The sequence below is a fragment of the Sinocyclocheilus anshuiensis genome, unplaced genomic scaffold, assembly GCF_001515605.1.
Source record: "Sinocyclocheilus anshuiensis isolate Anshui unplaced genomic scaffold, SAMN03320099.WGS_v1.1 scaffold326, whole genome shotgun sequence".
NCBI classification, from domain to species: domain Eukaryota; kingdom Metazoa; phylum Chordata; class Actinopteri; order Cypriniformes; family Cyprinidae; genus Sinocyclocheilus; species Sinocyclocheilus anshuiensis.
In genome coordinates, this window is record NW_015546098.1 from 489,135 (window position 1) to 507,781 (window position 18,647).

The window sequence follows — 18,647 nt, forward strand, 5'->3', positions numbered from 1 at the left end:
AGGTCTGGTGTTCCCAGCAGTGAGCTGTGTCAGTCTGTCCGTGTGTTTAGCTCAAGTACTACTACGCTCATTAATTAGCTCCTTAGGGAGGCTGGCTGGCTAACGGGAAATGGGGGAGGAGGTGAAGGCGGGATGTAGGGGTTGATTGAGGGGCACAGGCCCATTATCTGACTTGTCTGCATGGCATGTTTCACACAAATACTCCCATGTATTCGGGTTTTCGAAACTTCTCTTCAGACATGTCCTACAGTCTCTGAACCTACAGGAGCTCTTTGAGGCTCAGACTGTTTGTGTGAGTGTATGTGGTCATGTGTTTACCTTGGACAGATCTCTGTAGTTGCTGGGGAGAGTGAGGTCGAGATCTTCGCTGTCGTAGTTGGTGATTACCCAGGGGAACACAGGATACTGGTTCAGATCGTTAAACGTACGGCCTGAAACACAAGAAGTGTCGAGACTCCTCACACCTTTATTACCATTATCATGATCTTACTTCATCATCATCATGTTCATTATAAATACAAGGGGTCTCGCATAAAGAGACACAGTTACTGAAGAAACAGTGACTACAGGGAGCAGAAGACAACTATTATTTTTTTGTTTCAAATACGTGGCCCCTTTAGTATTAGTTCAAATAACTTTCCAAACTCTGTGACGAGATTCCAGTCGTAGCGCTTTGGTTCAACGAGGTGTCAGTGTGGCCCAACATAGCAAAAAATAAAAGGTAGGTCACCAACAAAGTAGGACAGACACTCAGATTAACATGGAAGAGAGAGATTTTGTGGCTTGTTGTGTCACACAGAAGTGTACATCAGTACATTCAGCTTCATCAGTGCATTCAGTGTTCAGTTTTTACCAGAGATGGTGTTGAGGAACATGAGGTACTCAAAGTTGGAGATCTCTCGTCTTTGCCAGCGCTGGGTCAAGTTGGAGGCCTTGTAGAGCTGTTTCGGACTGGCCAGAGAAATCCGTCTGTCAGAAAAAGACAAACCACATTTAGAAATTCGGTAACCTGAAATGTTCAATTGATTTGCAATATGCTATTTAATGTGCCATTTCAAATAGAAGCACTTTTTGTTTACGGTATATTTTGTAAATTAAGAAATATGCATAATCGGGGAAAAAAAATTGTACAGAGTATGGCGTAAGCCACATGTAAATTGCAGCAAATTGGATGAAAATGCAGTGAGATCTACAGAGAATCTCTAGCTGTTCCAGTAATCTGTTGACTCTCCAACAGAATAAAGCTCTTTAGTTTCAATTTTTGAATCCTGCTGTTTCAATATTCACAGGCTTACAAACAAAATAGTGCAGCGTAATTGTGTCAGTCTCCTCAGAATTCTGTGACTATGCGGAAAAATACCTACCCAGGCTTGTTGGAAATACCTGCCTCTACCTACATTCCTGCAAAACTCAAAAAACTTACCTATACACACGAATCGCTGCAGTTTCCAGTTGAAATGAACACTAGAGGCAGTAAAACCTTTATTCCTTTTCACACAAAGTATGATTTACAGGGCCAGTTTTGATTAAGAAAACCTAATTTTCCTCACAATTCCTTGCACAATATTATGTTATAACTTCAAAACAATTTTAACATGCTGTGAGAATTGAAAACTGATACTTTTGAATGTTAGTGTCACATATCCAGCTTCATATGCATGGGTTTTCTATCAAAGTAGGTTTTCTCGGTAATACAACAATACAACATTTGTATAAAAAAAAGGCACAGTATGATTAGCCGTTTTGTTAATACGTCCATGAGAAACCAATATTCAAATTCTCTGAATCAAACACAGACAAGAAGACTGACACAAGCGGTAAAACATTCCAGTACTGTTATAGGAAATACCACTCGGCCAGTCCGATTCAATGACAGCAACTCCGAATATAACCTACATCCAAATCCAGACATGAACACAGACACACAGCGGCCTCATGGGTAATGTGCGAACCTGTTAAATGAACATGCACAGTGCAAGCAAATATGCGGACACTAAAACAAATGATTCTCCAATCCAATTAAAACAAAGCGAAATTAGAGAATTCATCACTGTCACCCAGCGTGATTACAGTCATTAGGCCTCTCTGAAGTTTCCAATGCCCTTTGCCCCTCCTAACACAGAGGCAAGGCAGTCACGACGCTAAGGAAATGCCACACGAATGTTAGCAGAAAGACATGGCAGGAGAGGGCTGTCTGTAATGGTCAAACCTCTCTGCCCTGTGTGGAATCAATATTCACTAGATTCTGTTACCCACATTGTTGTTTTAGTTACTTAATTTCACAGAACTTTTACTTTTAATAAGAACACTGATTTAGAGGGATATTGTGATGGAGTTCCACTTGTCTAAATCATCTTTTGTTTGGCTGAACTACAGCAGCAGCAGCAGTGTGTGTGTGTTTCCCGTGTTTCCAGTCTGCCCCGCAGGCTCTGCTCTCACCCCTGTATTTATTTCTCAGTTGGGGAGATAAATAAATGATGTGAATTGTGTTTGTGTGAACGTAATTAGGCAGTGTTACAGACACCCCTGACACCACACACATATTAACACACACACAAACCAGCAGTGTTAGGCCAGAAACATGTTTTACGGAAGTGAATGCTTAGCCAAAAGAGCCAAGAGCTATGGCAGACTTCAAATCACACACTTCTGCACAAGTGCAAGTGTCATTGAGATGAATGGAAATGCTAATGGATAGCTTTATTCTAGATTTCAAATAGGAGGGAAAAGGAGTGTTTACTTCTGTAAATGAACGGTGCACATGAGATAAAGAACATGCCTGGTCTGAGGAAGGCCGAAATTCGTGCCTACTCCAACTCTGGGGAGACAGTGCACCACCTTTTTCACTGTGGCCGCATCTGGGAAGTTGAACATGACTGCCGCTGTAAGGAGAAAAGAAAATTTATTATACACTTTATGCACTAGGTGTAAATAAGCAAAATTTTTGTTGAACTGTTTTAAAGAGTCATTTTATTATTTTACGATTTTTAAAAATATCAATTAAAATGTAAATTATATTTTATATATCATTACCCCATGTCTATTTTTCCCTCTAAGGTTGACTCAACATTAGAGGGAAAAATTGTTAAATGATCTTTTTAGAACTGAAATTTTGAAACATGTTTTCTATAGTATAATGATCTCCTCAAAAACTGAACCCTTTTGAGACTTTCCAGAACAGCAGCGGATCAGAGCTTACTTCTGTTGGCCATGAAGACCTCCAGCGCTGTATTCTGTAGCAGATAGCGGCGAGAGAAAACTGCCCTGATCTCTGTGAACTGCCATTTCCCATGCAGACCCTCTGTGTAGGCCAAAATCTGTTCAGGAGAGACAACGAGAAAAACGACTGATCAAAGAGAAATGCAAAAACTGAGGGGATATGAGTGAGAAAGCAGCAGGGAAGGTTTCAGTTCATTTATCACCCATAGCTCATGGCCAGGGTCTCAGAGCAGGATTAATGTGTATTATTGATCAGTCCTCATGAAAAAGAGATGCTTTAAGCGCTAAAATGAGCCCCATTCAGACACACACTGAAGAGGTGCAGGAAGGCCACAGTTCACTAAAAGGTAATCAAGAGAACTGGAAATCTATCAGTACTTGCCCTTCAAGTTGGTGTGAGCGAAACATGTGCCAAATCATGTGCCACTGCTGCACAACCATCACATTTTTCTTATAAAAAAAAAATACAAGTAATGCTGAAAACAACTTTTTGGAAAGTGAACAGAAAACAAATTCTTAGAAAAAAATGCACCATTTTTAAATCTAGGGATTGTATACAGAAGAGTTTTAATAAATACACATTTAATAAAAATAATAATAATAATTAAAAAATAGCTGCAGATTATTTGGATAAGAGACACTGGAATCTCCAAAAGTGGAGATGTGGATCAAAGATATGTCAGATAACGGGAAAAAACTATGATAAATGCAAATACAGTTCTATAAAAATTTTATTTTTTAAATTATAAAATATTTTTGTATCATATTTTATCAATTTATTTACATAAAACAAACAAATAAACCAACGAATAAATAAATGCAACTAACAATATAATGGTGCATAGTTAACAAAACAAATATGCATAAAAAAAGGAAGGACAATACACTTCATATTTTTCACTGCTGATGACAAACACTGCAATACTATGATGCAAATGTGTCTGTCCTTTGGTAGAAGCCAACAAATTAGGCTTCCAACGATGGCAGGTTTCCCTGATCCTGCAAAATGACGATATTCTTGAGACAAACAGCGAAAGACGATTTTAGCATCATTTTGCATTTACAGATGCTCAGCTGTCATAAACACTCTAGTCTTAAGATTCTGCCTATCTGTTGCTTTTCCTCCATATGCTCACGGTTTCCTCACATTTCTAATTTAGCTTAATTACGGATTGGGTGTTAGGACAGAGAGGAGAAAGAGACCACCACAACTGATCTGAGCGGCTCAGTTAATCAGACATTCAGATCTTCTAGTATCAAGGCTAACGCTGATATGCACTCATTAATGAGAGACAGAGAGGACCGAAGAAGAGAGAAAGAGAGGGCAGCAGCTGTGCTGTGTGCTGAGAGCAATGTCACTGCTCCTGTCTGCTCTGCAGCCTCACTTCAAAGTCTCCGGAGTTCAATTAAATGTGGATTAAGGCTGTTGCGCCGCTCCGGTAACGGTGCCATTCGCCGCCGCAAACTCCCTGACAAGCGGCATGTGAGACGGCCCCGCTCTCCTATTTATCTTCCTCATCTCCGCTCTGTCAGGATGTTGGTATGGAAACCGAACCATTAATGTGATATCCGACGCGCTACCTAACCGAGGTATCATGGAGAAGTTTGAGCATGGAGGAGTTTATTACGGCTGAGAGACCACGGATAGGCTCGTAAAGATAAGATCCCATCCGTGCCCAAGTGTATTCGAGGAGCTTCATCTGAAGGCTCTGTCTGTTTGCATTGTGTATTAGCAGCTGCCATTGACCGGTAATGAAATTAACCCCATGTAAGCAGTGTTAATGCTGAGAGACTCCCAGCCTCCCACACACACACACCGCTCAACACAAGACAAGACAACACAGCACACACTTCACTAACAGATCATTACTCGCCATTCTGAAAATATAAACTGTTAGGCATGGGTTTTATGGGTGACTGCTAAGCCTTTGTTTAGAGGCTAAAGTCAAATCAGCCCACCCTCAAGTAGGGATGCACCAGTATTAAAATTCGAGCAAATACAGCTAATAATTATTTTAATGTTAATAACAAGAACTGTCATACACTACTGTTCAAATGTTTGGGATCAGTTAGATTTTATTTTATTATTAAGAAATTAATATTTTTTTAAGCAAGGACACATTAAATTGATCAAAAGTGAGAGTAAAGACATTTATAATGTTACAAATCTGAATGGTAGTATATGACCAATATTAAAAATCTATACAATTTTGTTTAAAAGAAATACAAGTTGGATCAAATAGCAAGTAGTGACTTTAAAGGTTAAATTTTGCTGTAATCTTGTGCTATTATAAGTAAGTTTTAGATAATGGCAGTAGCAATCAAAAAATAACCAAAATGAGTGTAACAATTAAATATCCAACATTTGTGCATCACTATGAGAATGTACAAACTGTATTAAAAAAAAAACTCTGAAAGGGGCATCTGGAGATGAAATTCAGACCATAAAATCTTGCTGACTAAAAAGACGACCTTTAACCTGCGGTTCGTTCCATCTCTTTAGCAGAACTACTTCAGTAGTTCACACTTTATCTTCTCAAACCCTGAGGAATAAAGGAATGATGCAGTGCCTTAGCTTCACATGCTGTAGATGGATATGACTGTCTGTTATGTGTCTAATATCTTATTTTGTCTTCATGCACCTTGTAACTCGAACCTCACGTGCTACTAGTCTTGTAATGAATTCTCTAGGTTCGCTTGACTGTTGTCCGAAAATCTGTTATAGTGGATGTTTCTTTTAAAAAAGTTAATTGGACTGCCTTTGATTAATCTTTGATTACAATGTGCATTCATCATGGCATTGTTTCGACAACCTTATATAACATCACCACATTTATTTCTATCTAGAGTTTCATTGATTTGTAGAAAAAATCTTGTATTGAAAATGGGAGAGACGAAACACATGACAAAGGGTTAAAAGACTTGTTTTGTTATTTGTCACATAACATTCCAGAAACATATTAACCACTGCAATAATGATCCAGACCTAGACTCTCATTTGCGTATTTAAATCCAAACAGCATTGTAAATGGGAGAGAAGATGCAAAACTTGCTGTTTCTCATAGAATGTGAATAAATAAAAGCTGTAAAACAGATGATAAAATGATGACGAAGAAAAAAAAAAAAACATTTAAAGCTGCTTTTACAGACTTTCTTTTTCTTTTTTTTCTTTTTTTTACAGATATAAACGATGCTTATTCCATTTGGTCAAATCTTGTTCTAAATTAAATGTTCTTTCATTCATGCCAAACTGACAACAAAATAGGGCTGCACGATTATGACAAAAATCATAATTGTCGATTATTCCCTTAAAATTGTAATTGCGATTATTAATTACGATGATCACAATTTACATTTAATGATGTTTATACCATTGTTTGATGCAACTGCATGCCGTATTTTTATTAATGAAAATAAACAAGCTGAAAACACTCTAACTGAAAACCTTTTAGTGCTTTTCTATAGTATTAAGCCTCAAATGTCAAATATACATCGGATTGGTTTCGTCTTTAAATTATAAAAAAGTAAATATATGAATGGTATTATAATGTTATACTAAAACTACAATTAAAATAATGGGAAAAACCCTTAAGATAACATGTAGAAAGAAAAAAACGCATCTCAAGCAGCACGCAGAATAACATAAGTGGACTTTGAACGATTAATTTCCGCTTTGAACGATTGTGGCATCCATAATTGTAATCGCGATCAGAAATTCGATTAATTACAACAAAAGGTTGAAGTCGAAATGGGAATGCATTCGTATGTGTGTGTCATTTCAAACCGCTCAACCTGTTAGGATGGAGAGGCTGCAAGTCATTTCTGAGTGCTGTCATTTGTCTCTGTCAGCCGGCGAAACGAGTCTGAGATGAAGAGGGACACATCTCTCTCACTCACTCACTCACACACACACACACACACACACACACACACACACACACACACACACTCTGTCCTCTGCCAAAGGACCCTGTGTGCGCAAACGACATCCTCCGCGCGACACACACACCAGGGACCACCGCTACAGAGCATGTGCTCCGTCTCTGACAGAACTGAATGAAATCTAATTGAAAATACCCCCCCACCCCAAGCCAAAAAATACATGAAAGGGGGGTTAGCGGGAGAGAAAAAAAGCAAGAGATAGCAAGTGTGAGACAGAGAGCGAGTGAACTATCCAGCGCTCTCTCAGAAAGATAAATGAGTCTCTGAATAGCAGTCTCTGTTGGGCAAAGTGTGCACTTGTGTTTGAGCGGTGATAAGAGCGTTCGCAGCCAGGAAAAGGAAACGGCTCTCCTGCCACTGGTAGAATTCCATCCTCGCTTATAAAATGTGTAATAAACGAGTATTATAACGCTCAGTTTGAAGCTTGGCAACCGATGGCGTAAAATGGCACGGTGTGCGTGTGAGAGACAGAGAGTGTCTCTCAAATGCTGGGTTTTAATGCGCGTATGCATCTGCGGCGCAAAATGAGCTGATTGAAGTTCAATTTGTATGCTGTTATTAAGTGTTTCCGCCTGGCTGAGTGTGTTAAAGATTGTGGATGGGACATTTATTATTACCTTTTGGTCAAATGAAGTGGCCTGGGCGATAAGGTGATGAAATTAATTAGGAGGAGGAAGTGGGTGATCCATCAACATCAACATTCAGAGCCAAGCGCACCCGAGACGCAATATTGGAAAACTTAATAGAATTCATGGGAATAAAAGGGAGGAGATATTAGAGAGACTGCTATTTCTAACGCATCTGGCCTTGAAAATAACAAGCTAGCATGTGTGCGCACAGCATCAAGCCTACATTAGTCATGGAACACAATCATATTCAGAAAATCACTTCAATGTAATTCTATGAGAGACCAAGTGCAACTGTAATACTCACAGATGCTGTCTAATGACGCCTTTCAAAATAAACTATTTTATCTCTAGGTTGTTGTTTAAAACATGAATAAAAGATGATGAAACTGTCACTAGTAGCTAAAATACTTTTTTTTTTTTTAGGTTGTGGGCAATTGTAACATTTGTTATAGAAGTTGCATGGACAAATTGAAAGATTGAATGTTTATAATATATAATGTTGATTATTTTATCAATCTATCTAGTTGAAGACTGTTCTTAACTCATAAGACGAGTAAGTCTCTTCTGCTCACCGATGCTGCATTTATTTGACCAAAAATACAATAAAAACAGTAATAATGTGAAATATTATTACAATAAGAAAAAAAAAACTTTTTTTCTATTTTAAAACATTTTAAAGTTTTATTTATTCCTGTGATGGCAAAGCTGAATTTTCAGCAGTATTTGCACAAATTACACGATCCTTCAGAAATCATTCTAATATGCTGATTTGGTGCATTTATTATTAATGTCAATGTGAAAACAGATGTGCTGCTTATTATTTTTTGCAAAGATAAGAGGTTTAGGTTGCTTTGAACATTTATTTGAAACAGAAATTGTTTGTAACAGCAAAAAGCAAACAAATAAATTCACTGTTGTTTTCAGGCTTGTATTTGACAAAATGATTGGACAGACCTGCTGTAATAGTTTTAAAAAGCCAAAGCATTTGGAAGTTAGAGCCACGTGATTAGAGGGTACACGAATGTGCCCCTATGATGAGAGTTGAGAATCATGGGACTGTACAAGCACATGATCTCTCATTCAAAGCATAAAACAAATCCAGCTGCTCACAGGTTTCCACCAGAAACAATAATAATATATCAGAAGATTAGCTTCTGCTGTTATCCTTAACACATTGTAAAATCAGAGAGCAATCTCAAATATTCAAAGCAATCTCAAAAAGCACAAAGCATTTAACAAATATGTGCATATTTATATAGCCTAAGTATTCAGGCTGAACGTAGTCCAACGGGGATTAGAACTTCCTTTGTTCCTCACTACTGTTGTTTGCCAACAGGTTAGCCTTTTAACTTGCTGAGAGAGAAAGAAAGAGAGAGAGAGTGAGAGAGGAAATCTTGTGTGGATTTAGAAAAATGTCAAGAGCTATGGGGTTAATTGGAGGAGAAGTGAATCCTTTAGTGCACTTACTCATTAAACATTTGTCCTTTATGTAGAGGCTTGTGGGGGGTGATGGGAAGGACACACAAAACGCACTGTAGGGACTCCAGTAAGGTGAAAGTTAACGCCCATTTAATGGTTTAAATGGACAAATGAGGGTGTTTTTGGCTCATAAAATGCTGAATCGCTTCAAATGGCAAACGGGTGCATTGGGTTCAACAGCTTCAATTAGGCCAATGTGTCAATTTCATATTAGTATTTTGTTTGCTTTTAAGCAAGATGGTCGAATAACGACAAACAAAGACATTTGGGAGGTAGATATGGCATATTTTGAGGAATTGATGGAGAAATATGATCAAGAGGAGAAGGACTGAATCCCTCCTCCTCCTTCTCTGACTGACATCAATTCAAAGACCTTCTCCATCCTAAGAGATTTAAAGCACTTTAACCCCAGGGCAAAGGAGGGCAGCCTGGCTCACTGAGGAGCTGGATGGAAGAAAGACAGGATAAAGGTGACATAAGTGAGAAGAAGAGAAGCGTGAAATTTGGCAGACATTCACAAATCGGCTGGTTTGCTCCAAGCGCCTATCTGGTACTGAAGAGCAAAGCAACAGAGTGGCTGTGTTGATGTGCGCTGCTAAAAGACTCCAATTGGTTGTAGAGTCATGTTAGGGAACATGTTGGGAATATTTGTGAGAATCCATAAGAGGCTACCGCAAACGCTGCGTTAGTGAACACGGAGTTGGAAAGTGTTGTGAACTAACATCCTGAACACCTCTGAGAAGCATGAAGAAAATCATGTCGACAGCCTTCCCTGTGGTACAGTCTTTCTCCGAAATCCAAAGCATTCATACGGAGGAGAAACAGCCAGGCCAGGTTTAGATCCCGTAGCATTGCCCACCACTTTCACTCCAGTCCGTTCCTCACTGTGTCTAAGGCAGGATGGCAGAAAAGTGAAGTCCATCTAATCCTTCTATTGTCCAGGGCCTAATTGGATTTGGAGGAGGAAGGTGGGGTAGAGGGTAAAATATGTGAACCCCCTTTTAGGGTGCCTAAAGGGGGGACTTTAGTTTTTCCATGGCCTGAAAAGGAGTAATCCTCCGGGGATTTAAGGGATTGAAAGGTGACAGAAGCTGGATTATGTTTTTTTATGACTGTGTCTTTAAGCAGGTAAACAGGGAAGCCCATTACAGGGGAAAAGGGCAGGCAGGGGTTAATGCTGGGATAGATGATTCCTAAGTATCTGTAAATAAGTTGCTCATTTCTGTGGATGTGATTTGTTGCTGCGAGACCTCTTCAAAGAAGACTCCTGATGCTTCTGAAGAAACACTTGCTGAACTTTCATACATTTCAACCATGTTATGAAGCTAAACACGGAGGCTACACATCAGCAACATGGTTTCAGTGCTGGTTCCTGGGTTGACAGACAATTTTGAACAGTTCTGGGTCTGATTGCATCAAATTTTGTTTAATAGCAAGTTCACACATTTGTCATTAAATTCTGACTTTTCATTTATCGCCATGAGTTCTAAACTGTGGCTTTATTTGGAAAATATTGCTAAAACACATTGCTTTTTCTGTTCAAGGAAGATCTTGACAATTGAGTATATATAGAGTGAAATATCAGCACCTTTAAAATCAGTGATTAACTGTGATTAGGGTTGCAAAGGGGTGGAAGATTTCCGGTAAATTTCCGGAAACTTTCCAAAAATCCCTGGAATATAAAAAAAAAATCCTGGAAAGTTTCCGAAATTTACTGGAAATTTTCCACCTTTTTGCATCCTTAACTGTGATACGTCACGCAATTAATTGCGATTAAATATTTTACTTGATTGACAGGATAATTGAGGCACAAGAAAACTCGCAGAAGAAAAAAAAAATAGTCTATGAAGTGATACAACAAAAAATCAACTAAAACAAACAAATCGGGGAAAATGGAACATAAACATGCCATGTATTATTTCTGGAATGATTACACAGTCACAAACTACCATGCTGACATTTAACATTGTCATTAAATGTGGAAAGTGAGCACCATTTTGGTCAAAAACAAGGTGCAAGTGGAGTCAACTCGGCTGTTCCACGTCAATCCATTCACTGCCCTGTAGAAAAATAGAAAGTTCAATCTCCGCACGAGTCAGAGAAAAGTATCTGTCGACCTTCTTGGCCTACGGCAAGATTATTTGCGCTTTGTCTTTATCTTTACAGTGCCATGCTACTGGTGTGGAGCGCAGTAATTCAGACTCATTTACACTGCTGGTAAAGTGGATCAGATGACGCTTGATCGAACTGTCACCTAAAAGAATCTGTCATGGACGGCTGGCCTTATTGGGTCCCCATGGAGAGGCCATTTCAACCAGACTGGATGCGTCATTAACCAAGACTGAGGAGGCGGCAAGAGTTCTGGATCTTCAAAGTACTTAGTAATCAACCTTATTTACTGTAAACCTAGACAGGTATACCGTAGTTAGCAAAAGTAACAAACACAAAAATGACTGCACAATTGAATCATAACATTAATGAAATTCCACAGCAGGAGAGGACAAAGGTGTGCGTCTAATCTCAGACAAACACGCTCACTCTGTCTCATCCATCTGGCTAGCAGCATATGCCGTGACGTGTGTCAGTGACTGCTCTGCTGAGTAAATGATGGAGAGCAGATCAATCAGGGGCTGGGAGGCCCCAAACCTTCACCCTGTCGGCAGAGGAAGATGGAGCAGCTAGACTCAGGTGCAGGAAACCCACCTTCTGTCTGGAGAAACAGGGCCACTGATAATGGGCTCCTATTGTATGATAAACCCAATCTGCTGGTACTTGTGCTCAGTTAGTCTGCTGGTGCTCTAAGTCAATCTGTGCTTTTGGTTGGGTCATGTGTTTGTACATTTCAAGTCTGATTTAACACATGACTTTCTTTCTTTATCTATCAAGACAGGTTCACACAAGTCTCTGACGAAGTCTCCATATCAAGTCTCAAGTCTCTGGGTCAAGAGCCAAGTCAAGTCTATAGACTTTCAAGACCAGATCTAAGTCACGTCTTTGGTCTCAAGTTAGTTCTCAAATCCATTTTTTAATGCTGCAGTTTATGTAGTAAATTGATTTAACTCTGACGTGAAATATACACACACACTATGGCTGAAAAGTTTGGGGTTGGTAAGATTTTTTAAATGTTTTTGCAAGGAGTCTGTTATGCTAACCAAGGCTGCATTAATTTGATTTTGAAATAGTAATATTGTGAAAAAATTATTATAATTTGAAATAAATGTTTTCTATTGCAATATATTTTGAAAAAATTAATTCCTGTGATCAAAGTTGAATTTTCAGCATCATTACTCCAGTCTTCAGTGTCACATGATCCTTCAGAAATCTCAAGAAACATTTCTGATTATTATCAATGTTAAAAACTATTGTGCAACTGCATTTTTGTGTGTGTTCAAAAGAACAGCATTTGTTTATAAAATAAACCTTTTGTAACATTATAAATGTCTTCACTGTAAATTTAAGGTAAATTGACTGTAAATAATAGTATAAATAACAATAGACATTTATACGCAAAAAAAAAAATCTTAAAATGCTGAACATTTTTTAAAAAAGTAAATAAATAAAAAATATTATTGACCACAAACTTCTGAACGGTAGTACAGTGGGTACGGAAAGTATTCAGACCCCCTTCAATTTTTCACTCTTTGTTATATTGCAGCCTGTTAATTAAATGCAGGTCTTCATTTTTGGAATCCAAGTGAAGTCTCAAGTCAACTGCTTATGAGTCTTAAGCCGGGCACACACTGTGCGATTTTTTAAAAGTCCTTTAGGATTGTACTTGTCAGACTGTACGAACATGATGATCATGTCACACTGTGGGATTGTGATCAGTTGTCATTAATGTCAGACTGTACGACAGTCAAGACGCGATAAAAACGGGTGTGCACAAGAAAACTTGTCTGGAGTTCTACCTTATCAACCCATACACGTTCAGTGACTGCGAGCTGCATTGCACGCGGGGCTGTAATGTTGCCTATATCATTAAAAGTATATGAATGGCGGCAATACCGGCATATTTATGCAAAATAGTGCAAGCAGCACTACACATCCACATGAAAACAGCAGCGCAACCGGTGTTTATCGATCACAACGGCCATTAATCAGCTGTCGGTGAACATGTCAAACAAACGATCAAAGACTACAGATTTTAGCCTAGGATTATAGGAATCTTTTAGGATTTTCAAAATTTGTCTCAGACGACCAAATCGTGGCCAAAATCGCACAGTGTGAGCCGGGCTTAAGACGAGTGTTAAAGGGATAGTTCACCCAAAAAGGAAAATTCTGTCATTAATTACACACCCTCATGTCGTTCCAAACTCGTAAGACCTTCGAATACTTTTTGTGCGCAAAGAAAACAAAAACAACGACTTTAACAATTTCTTCTCTTCCGTGTTGCGTTCACGAGAGTACCATGACGCAGAGAAGAAATTGTTGAATAATGTCATTATTTTTCTTTTCTTTGCGCACAAAAAGTATTCTCATAGTTTCATAACATTACGATTGAACCACTGATGCCACATGGACTATTTTAATGATGTCCTTACTACTTTTCTGGGCCTTGAACGTTTCAGTTGCGTTGCTGTCTGTGCAGGGTCAGAAAGCTCTTGGATTTCATCAGAAATATCTTAATTTGTGTTCCAAAGATGAACGAAGGTCTTACGGGTTTGGAACGACATGAGGGTGAGTAATTAATGACAGAATTTTCATTTTTGGGTGAACTATCCCTTTAAGTTTTTTTTTTTCTTCTCCACTCAAGTCAGAGGTTCCATGATTACCCACTAGATCTCAGATTACCGTAAATCCACATTAAAAACATATTCTGTAATATATGCACAAAGGAGCAACCATATAATGGCTTTCACCGCAAGTGCATGGCTTTCAATGCATTTTTGTTTGTTTGTTTTTTACAAACGGAGGAATTAATATTAAAATTATTTTCTGTGGTAATCGACAACATGTCACTTAACTAATATCCTTTCAACTAAAACAGTCACAGACCAAAGCAAAGCATCTTCTGCAGGACACAGTCATTACATCAGTGTAAAACTGATCCTGACCTTCACCAGTAGCTCTAGAGTAGCACAATACATCTCTCTGAAACATTTCTTTACAATGATGTCCATCCCAGATCATAAAAATGCCACTGGGGAAAGAGGGCCACAATAGAAACAGACTATAATTCAATGAAGGATGCAAGTTGGAAGCGTGAGGGCAGCTCTCCTTGACTTTGAGGCACTTCTGTCACAAATCTGTTTCTTCCCTGCTCTCAGCATTCAATTATCATTGCTGTATCGGCAGACAGGATCAGTGACCTGCTTCATACCAGACGACTTCATCTCAGGAGTAACCTCAGTGCCCCCGAGTGGGACAGGAAAGAGCGGTGTCGGTTTAGCTCACTATTAGGGGACTTAGCGATATCTGGCTCATGATACAATAATACTGCAATCTTTAGTTAGTTTAGTGTGTTGTGTTTCAAAACTCTGTTTTTCATTCATCTGCAATGGGTTAGGTTTAGTGCTTTGTACAATTTTATTCTTAAACTTTGGTCAATTAAAGACAACTTAAGCATTGAAGAAATGCCACAGTATTCAGATTCTTACAGATGTGCTTTGAGTGTTAGTCAATCAATTTTTTACCAAATAGAAACATCAAAAATGTAAAAAAATTTATTCTCGCCATGACAATATCCACAGCATTGTGCGGTACATTTTTCCAGTAATTTGAAATATTCATTGTTACCTAATTTTTTTAGCATTTTTCACCCCACTAAAGTAATTTCTTTTTGCACAACTTTTATATTTGATGTGTGCCATTTTCAAATCCATTACATCTATGAACTATAATTTATAAGGACTATAATATTTATAAAGCTTATATTTAGTTTTTCTCTACATTTGTTCTGAAATTAGAAAATGAATTTAAAAATATGACTTGAAAAAATGGAGTGGTTGACAATATAGTAGACATAATGTAGACAAAAAGTAGAAACACATCCAAATAGGATTTCGTCTTTTGAAAACTGTGAGAAAAACACTAAAGTGGGAAATGACCGAGAGAGAGAATAAGGCCAGTAGATTTAATCATGATTCATCTCAAGTAATGCAGAATCTTTAATGTTTTCTAGAGACTGTCCTTAAACTTCAGCCAAATTTTTTCAAATTAAAATATTTTCCCCCATTACAAATGATATTAGCAGAATAACTTCAATAATTGGCATGAGTTTCAGAAAGTTTTGCTTTAACACTCAAGCTAACACGGATTCCATAAGTTTACGATATTTCTCACACATTTAATGTCACAACAACTTTGTTTTCAGTTTTTTAGCTTTTATTTCCAGGTTTAAATTGGATAGTGAATCACAGATTTTCAAAGTGGTCTCAGACTTTCGGTCTCCACTATGTTGAAGAAGAGAGAGACAGACCCTCGTCATTCAACTCAATGTACGACTCATCAATTTATCGACTCCCTGTGTAAATGCTGATATGAGCAACAGTCACGGCTGCTCTCCTCCAGCTCATTGATAGTGACAGAGCTGCTGTAGTTGGCCGTTTGCCTCTGCACAAACTACTTATGCCTAACTGAAAAATCAATAAAATCTTCGGACAACCTGACACTGATCAGCAGCAGCTGAAGGTCATCCATAGCAAACGAATGAGGATGGTGTGACCCAGTGTGTGTGTGTGTGTGTGTGTGTGTGTGTGTGTGTGTGTTTTCCCGCGTAACATCCCTCCCACCTTCCCTCCTCTCCTCCTACCCAATTAGGTGTGAACGGCGCTTGTCCTTCAGAAGACACTCGACTGCCTGAATAGAAAAGCAGTGGACGAATCTGGGAGGATGTTTTATATTAAGCAAGAAACATGTGTGAAGTCAAGGAGTAAACAATATAAAATACGGAATTTATTGTTAATCAAATAAAGTCAATCGCCGGGCATTTCCCAATAAAAAAATATACTCATGGAAGTGGCCACAAAAAGTGTTTGGATTGTCAAAATGTATGCATAAACACACTTTAAATGAACAAATTACATTGGACGATAAAACAAAATATCAAACCAACTGGTGTCAAGGTGATTTTAGTACATGTATGAACTCATCTAGATCACACAGGTCTCCCGATTTGTCCTGACAATATATCTATAAAAATATATATCTAATATAACAAAATTGATTTTTAACAAATTACTGAATACAAAAATTTAATAAAATAAATGTCTTTTTTGTAAAAGCTGTTACTTGAAAAGTGTTTCTGTGCTATCATTAAAAACAAAAATGCAGTGACATGCATTTGTTTCAAAGTTTGGCTTAAGCGTCCTAATACATTGTGAGGTCGCTGTATGGCTATGTTCAGTGTTGCACACTTTTGTTGTATTCTTACTATTCCTGAAGTTTCATTCTGTGTAGAGTATGCACATTTTCAGTATTCCTGTAGTGCTGGCTACTCTATCCCACAGTGCCATACACTTGATCTGGCATCCCGTTTCCAGCTTGATTAATGAACCGGATATAATCACAGCAGTCTCTCTTTTTGACTTATTATTAATATTTTATCTATCTATTTATTTATTTTCAAAACGGAATCATAAATGCAAAATAACTGCTATTTCCAAGATGATAACTGGACTCCACTTTAATGACATCATGTCAAAAAAAGGCAGGGTAAAAGTGAGTTAACCTTAATTTAACTTAGATTAAATATCTTACTAGATGAACATTCAGGGGTGAAATTTAGGAGCAAATATTCAAATTTTCTTGAAAACGTTTACAAATCCACAATATTAGACCAACACATGATTCATTTTACATCATGTGACAACAACGTAGCGCAGTACTATTTGGAAAACGTGTATCATGGAATACTACTATTTCACTTTAGAGCTTGTCTGATAAACACTTTTTGTTTGGAAAAAATAAATGGCATAAATTGGGCCTGGAGGGTGTCCCGTACTGATTAACTCTAAACGTCAAAAAGTTTCAGAGCAGCACAACAATATAACACTGAGAGCAGTGGAGAAGCATGAGCGCATAGTAAGAGTGTCTGATCAGGAAAATCCTAAAACAGATCAAATGCAGCCGGATGTGAGGGACGCAGAGAAACACCCACCATGACCTAACCAGATCTCCCTGGCAGATGCGGAAAGGCCTGCCAAGCAATTAGTACCACTGGTTGACTTGTTTGGGGCCGTCTCCTAGGGGCAAATGCAGCTGGGGCTGTCTCTGTGTGTGTGTGTGTGTGTGTGTGTGTGTGTGTGTGTAACGTGTGTAAGACAGTGCGCCTTTTGTGCCTGCTGCCTCTCACATTTCCATTGTGGCGCAGAGAAAGACTACAGGCTAAAAGCATCTGTAACTGACATTCTGCCCCTCTTATCATTGACATGAAAGAGCAAAACATGCTAACTTCAGCTGAGACGGAAGAAAAACTGCTGCTATTTTTTTCTCTCCTCCTAAACGAGCCTGGAGGACACTGTAGTCGTGTTTTTATTCACTAAGGATGTCTTTATGCTTTACGGCATAAGGATATTACATCTATAGGATACACCAGATATGTAAATAAGAACTAAAAAATACCACTAAGCAACAAACACAGTAAAACACAACAGGGTACAAACCCAGAAATCAGTTCATAATTTATCAAGCATTTCCAACAGAGAGCATCTGACAAAGCACAATGGGAATGAACATTTCTTCATGTGGAGGGTATCTGCCAACAATTTTCATACATTTTTAAATATGCTTTGTTGAAAACCCAAAAGAGCTTGTCTTTTTTTTTTTTTTTTTAGTTTTGACTGTGCTCCTGAAGTTACCCGGATCACTGTTTTTCTTTTTTCTTTGATCAGCCAACACTATCTGGCTCTTTTTTAACTAGGTCAGATGACCTGGAAATCATGCAGAGACGCAGGGAATGAGAAGGAGAGAGAGAGAGTCTTATCAGACACTGTCCAGCGTTGTAGAGAGGATCAGAGTGGAGTCATCAGATCAAAGAGGAGTGGCTCCGCACTACCACTCCTCTCTCATCTTCTCCTTCAGTCTGCTCACTAAGACCAAAGCTCTTTTGGGCTCCAGATAATACGGAATGTTTTCAAAAAAAGAGATAAAGGGGGAGAAAAGAGCCCAAAAGCATTTGTTGGATCTTATTTAAACGCTTCTATTCAGTTCTGCTAAGTGTATCATTAGGTTCAAGAACACTTTTTGGCACTTTAACGTTAGAAGAGTCAAAGGAATTCTACCACTTGCTGAGATGTCAGTGATTCAAAGCCTGCATTATACTTTTATATTAAAACAATTCAAAGGAAGGAAGGAAAGTTAAATAATACTCATAGAAAAAAAGGATAATTTTGGAATTATTTAATGATATTTATGTTAATATTTGGTTAGCTATTTAAT

The 18,647-nt window shown here is 38.2% G+C and overlaps 1 protein-coding gene across 1 annotated transcript in view; it reads right to left on the reverse strand.

Moving 5' to 3' along the window:
* LOC107700305 (lipopolysaccharide-responsive and beige-like anchor protein) overlaps window positions 1-18,647 on the reverse strand; it is a 251,983-nt gene that overhangs the window by 58,842 nt on the left and 174,494 nt on the right. The window contains exons 41-44 of the mRNA XM_016501927.1: window positions 3,200-3,317; window positions 2,780-2,882; window positions 854-969; window positions 319-431 (exon numbers count right to left, since the gene is read on the reverse strand). Of these exons, the coding sequence (XP_016357413.1) occupies window positions 319-431; window positions 854-969; window positions 2,780-2,882; window positions 3,200-3,317 (450 nt within the window). The remainder of the gene's footprint in view (window positions 1-318; window positions 432-853; window positions 970-2,779; window positions 2,883-3,199; window positions 3,318-18,647) is intronic.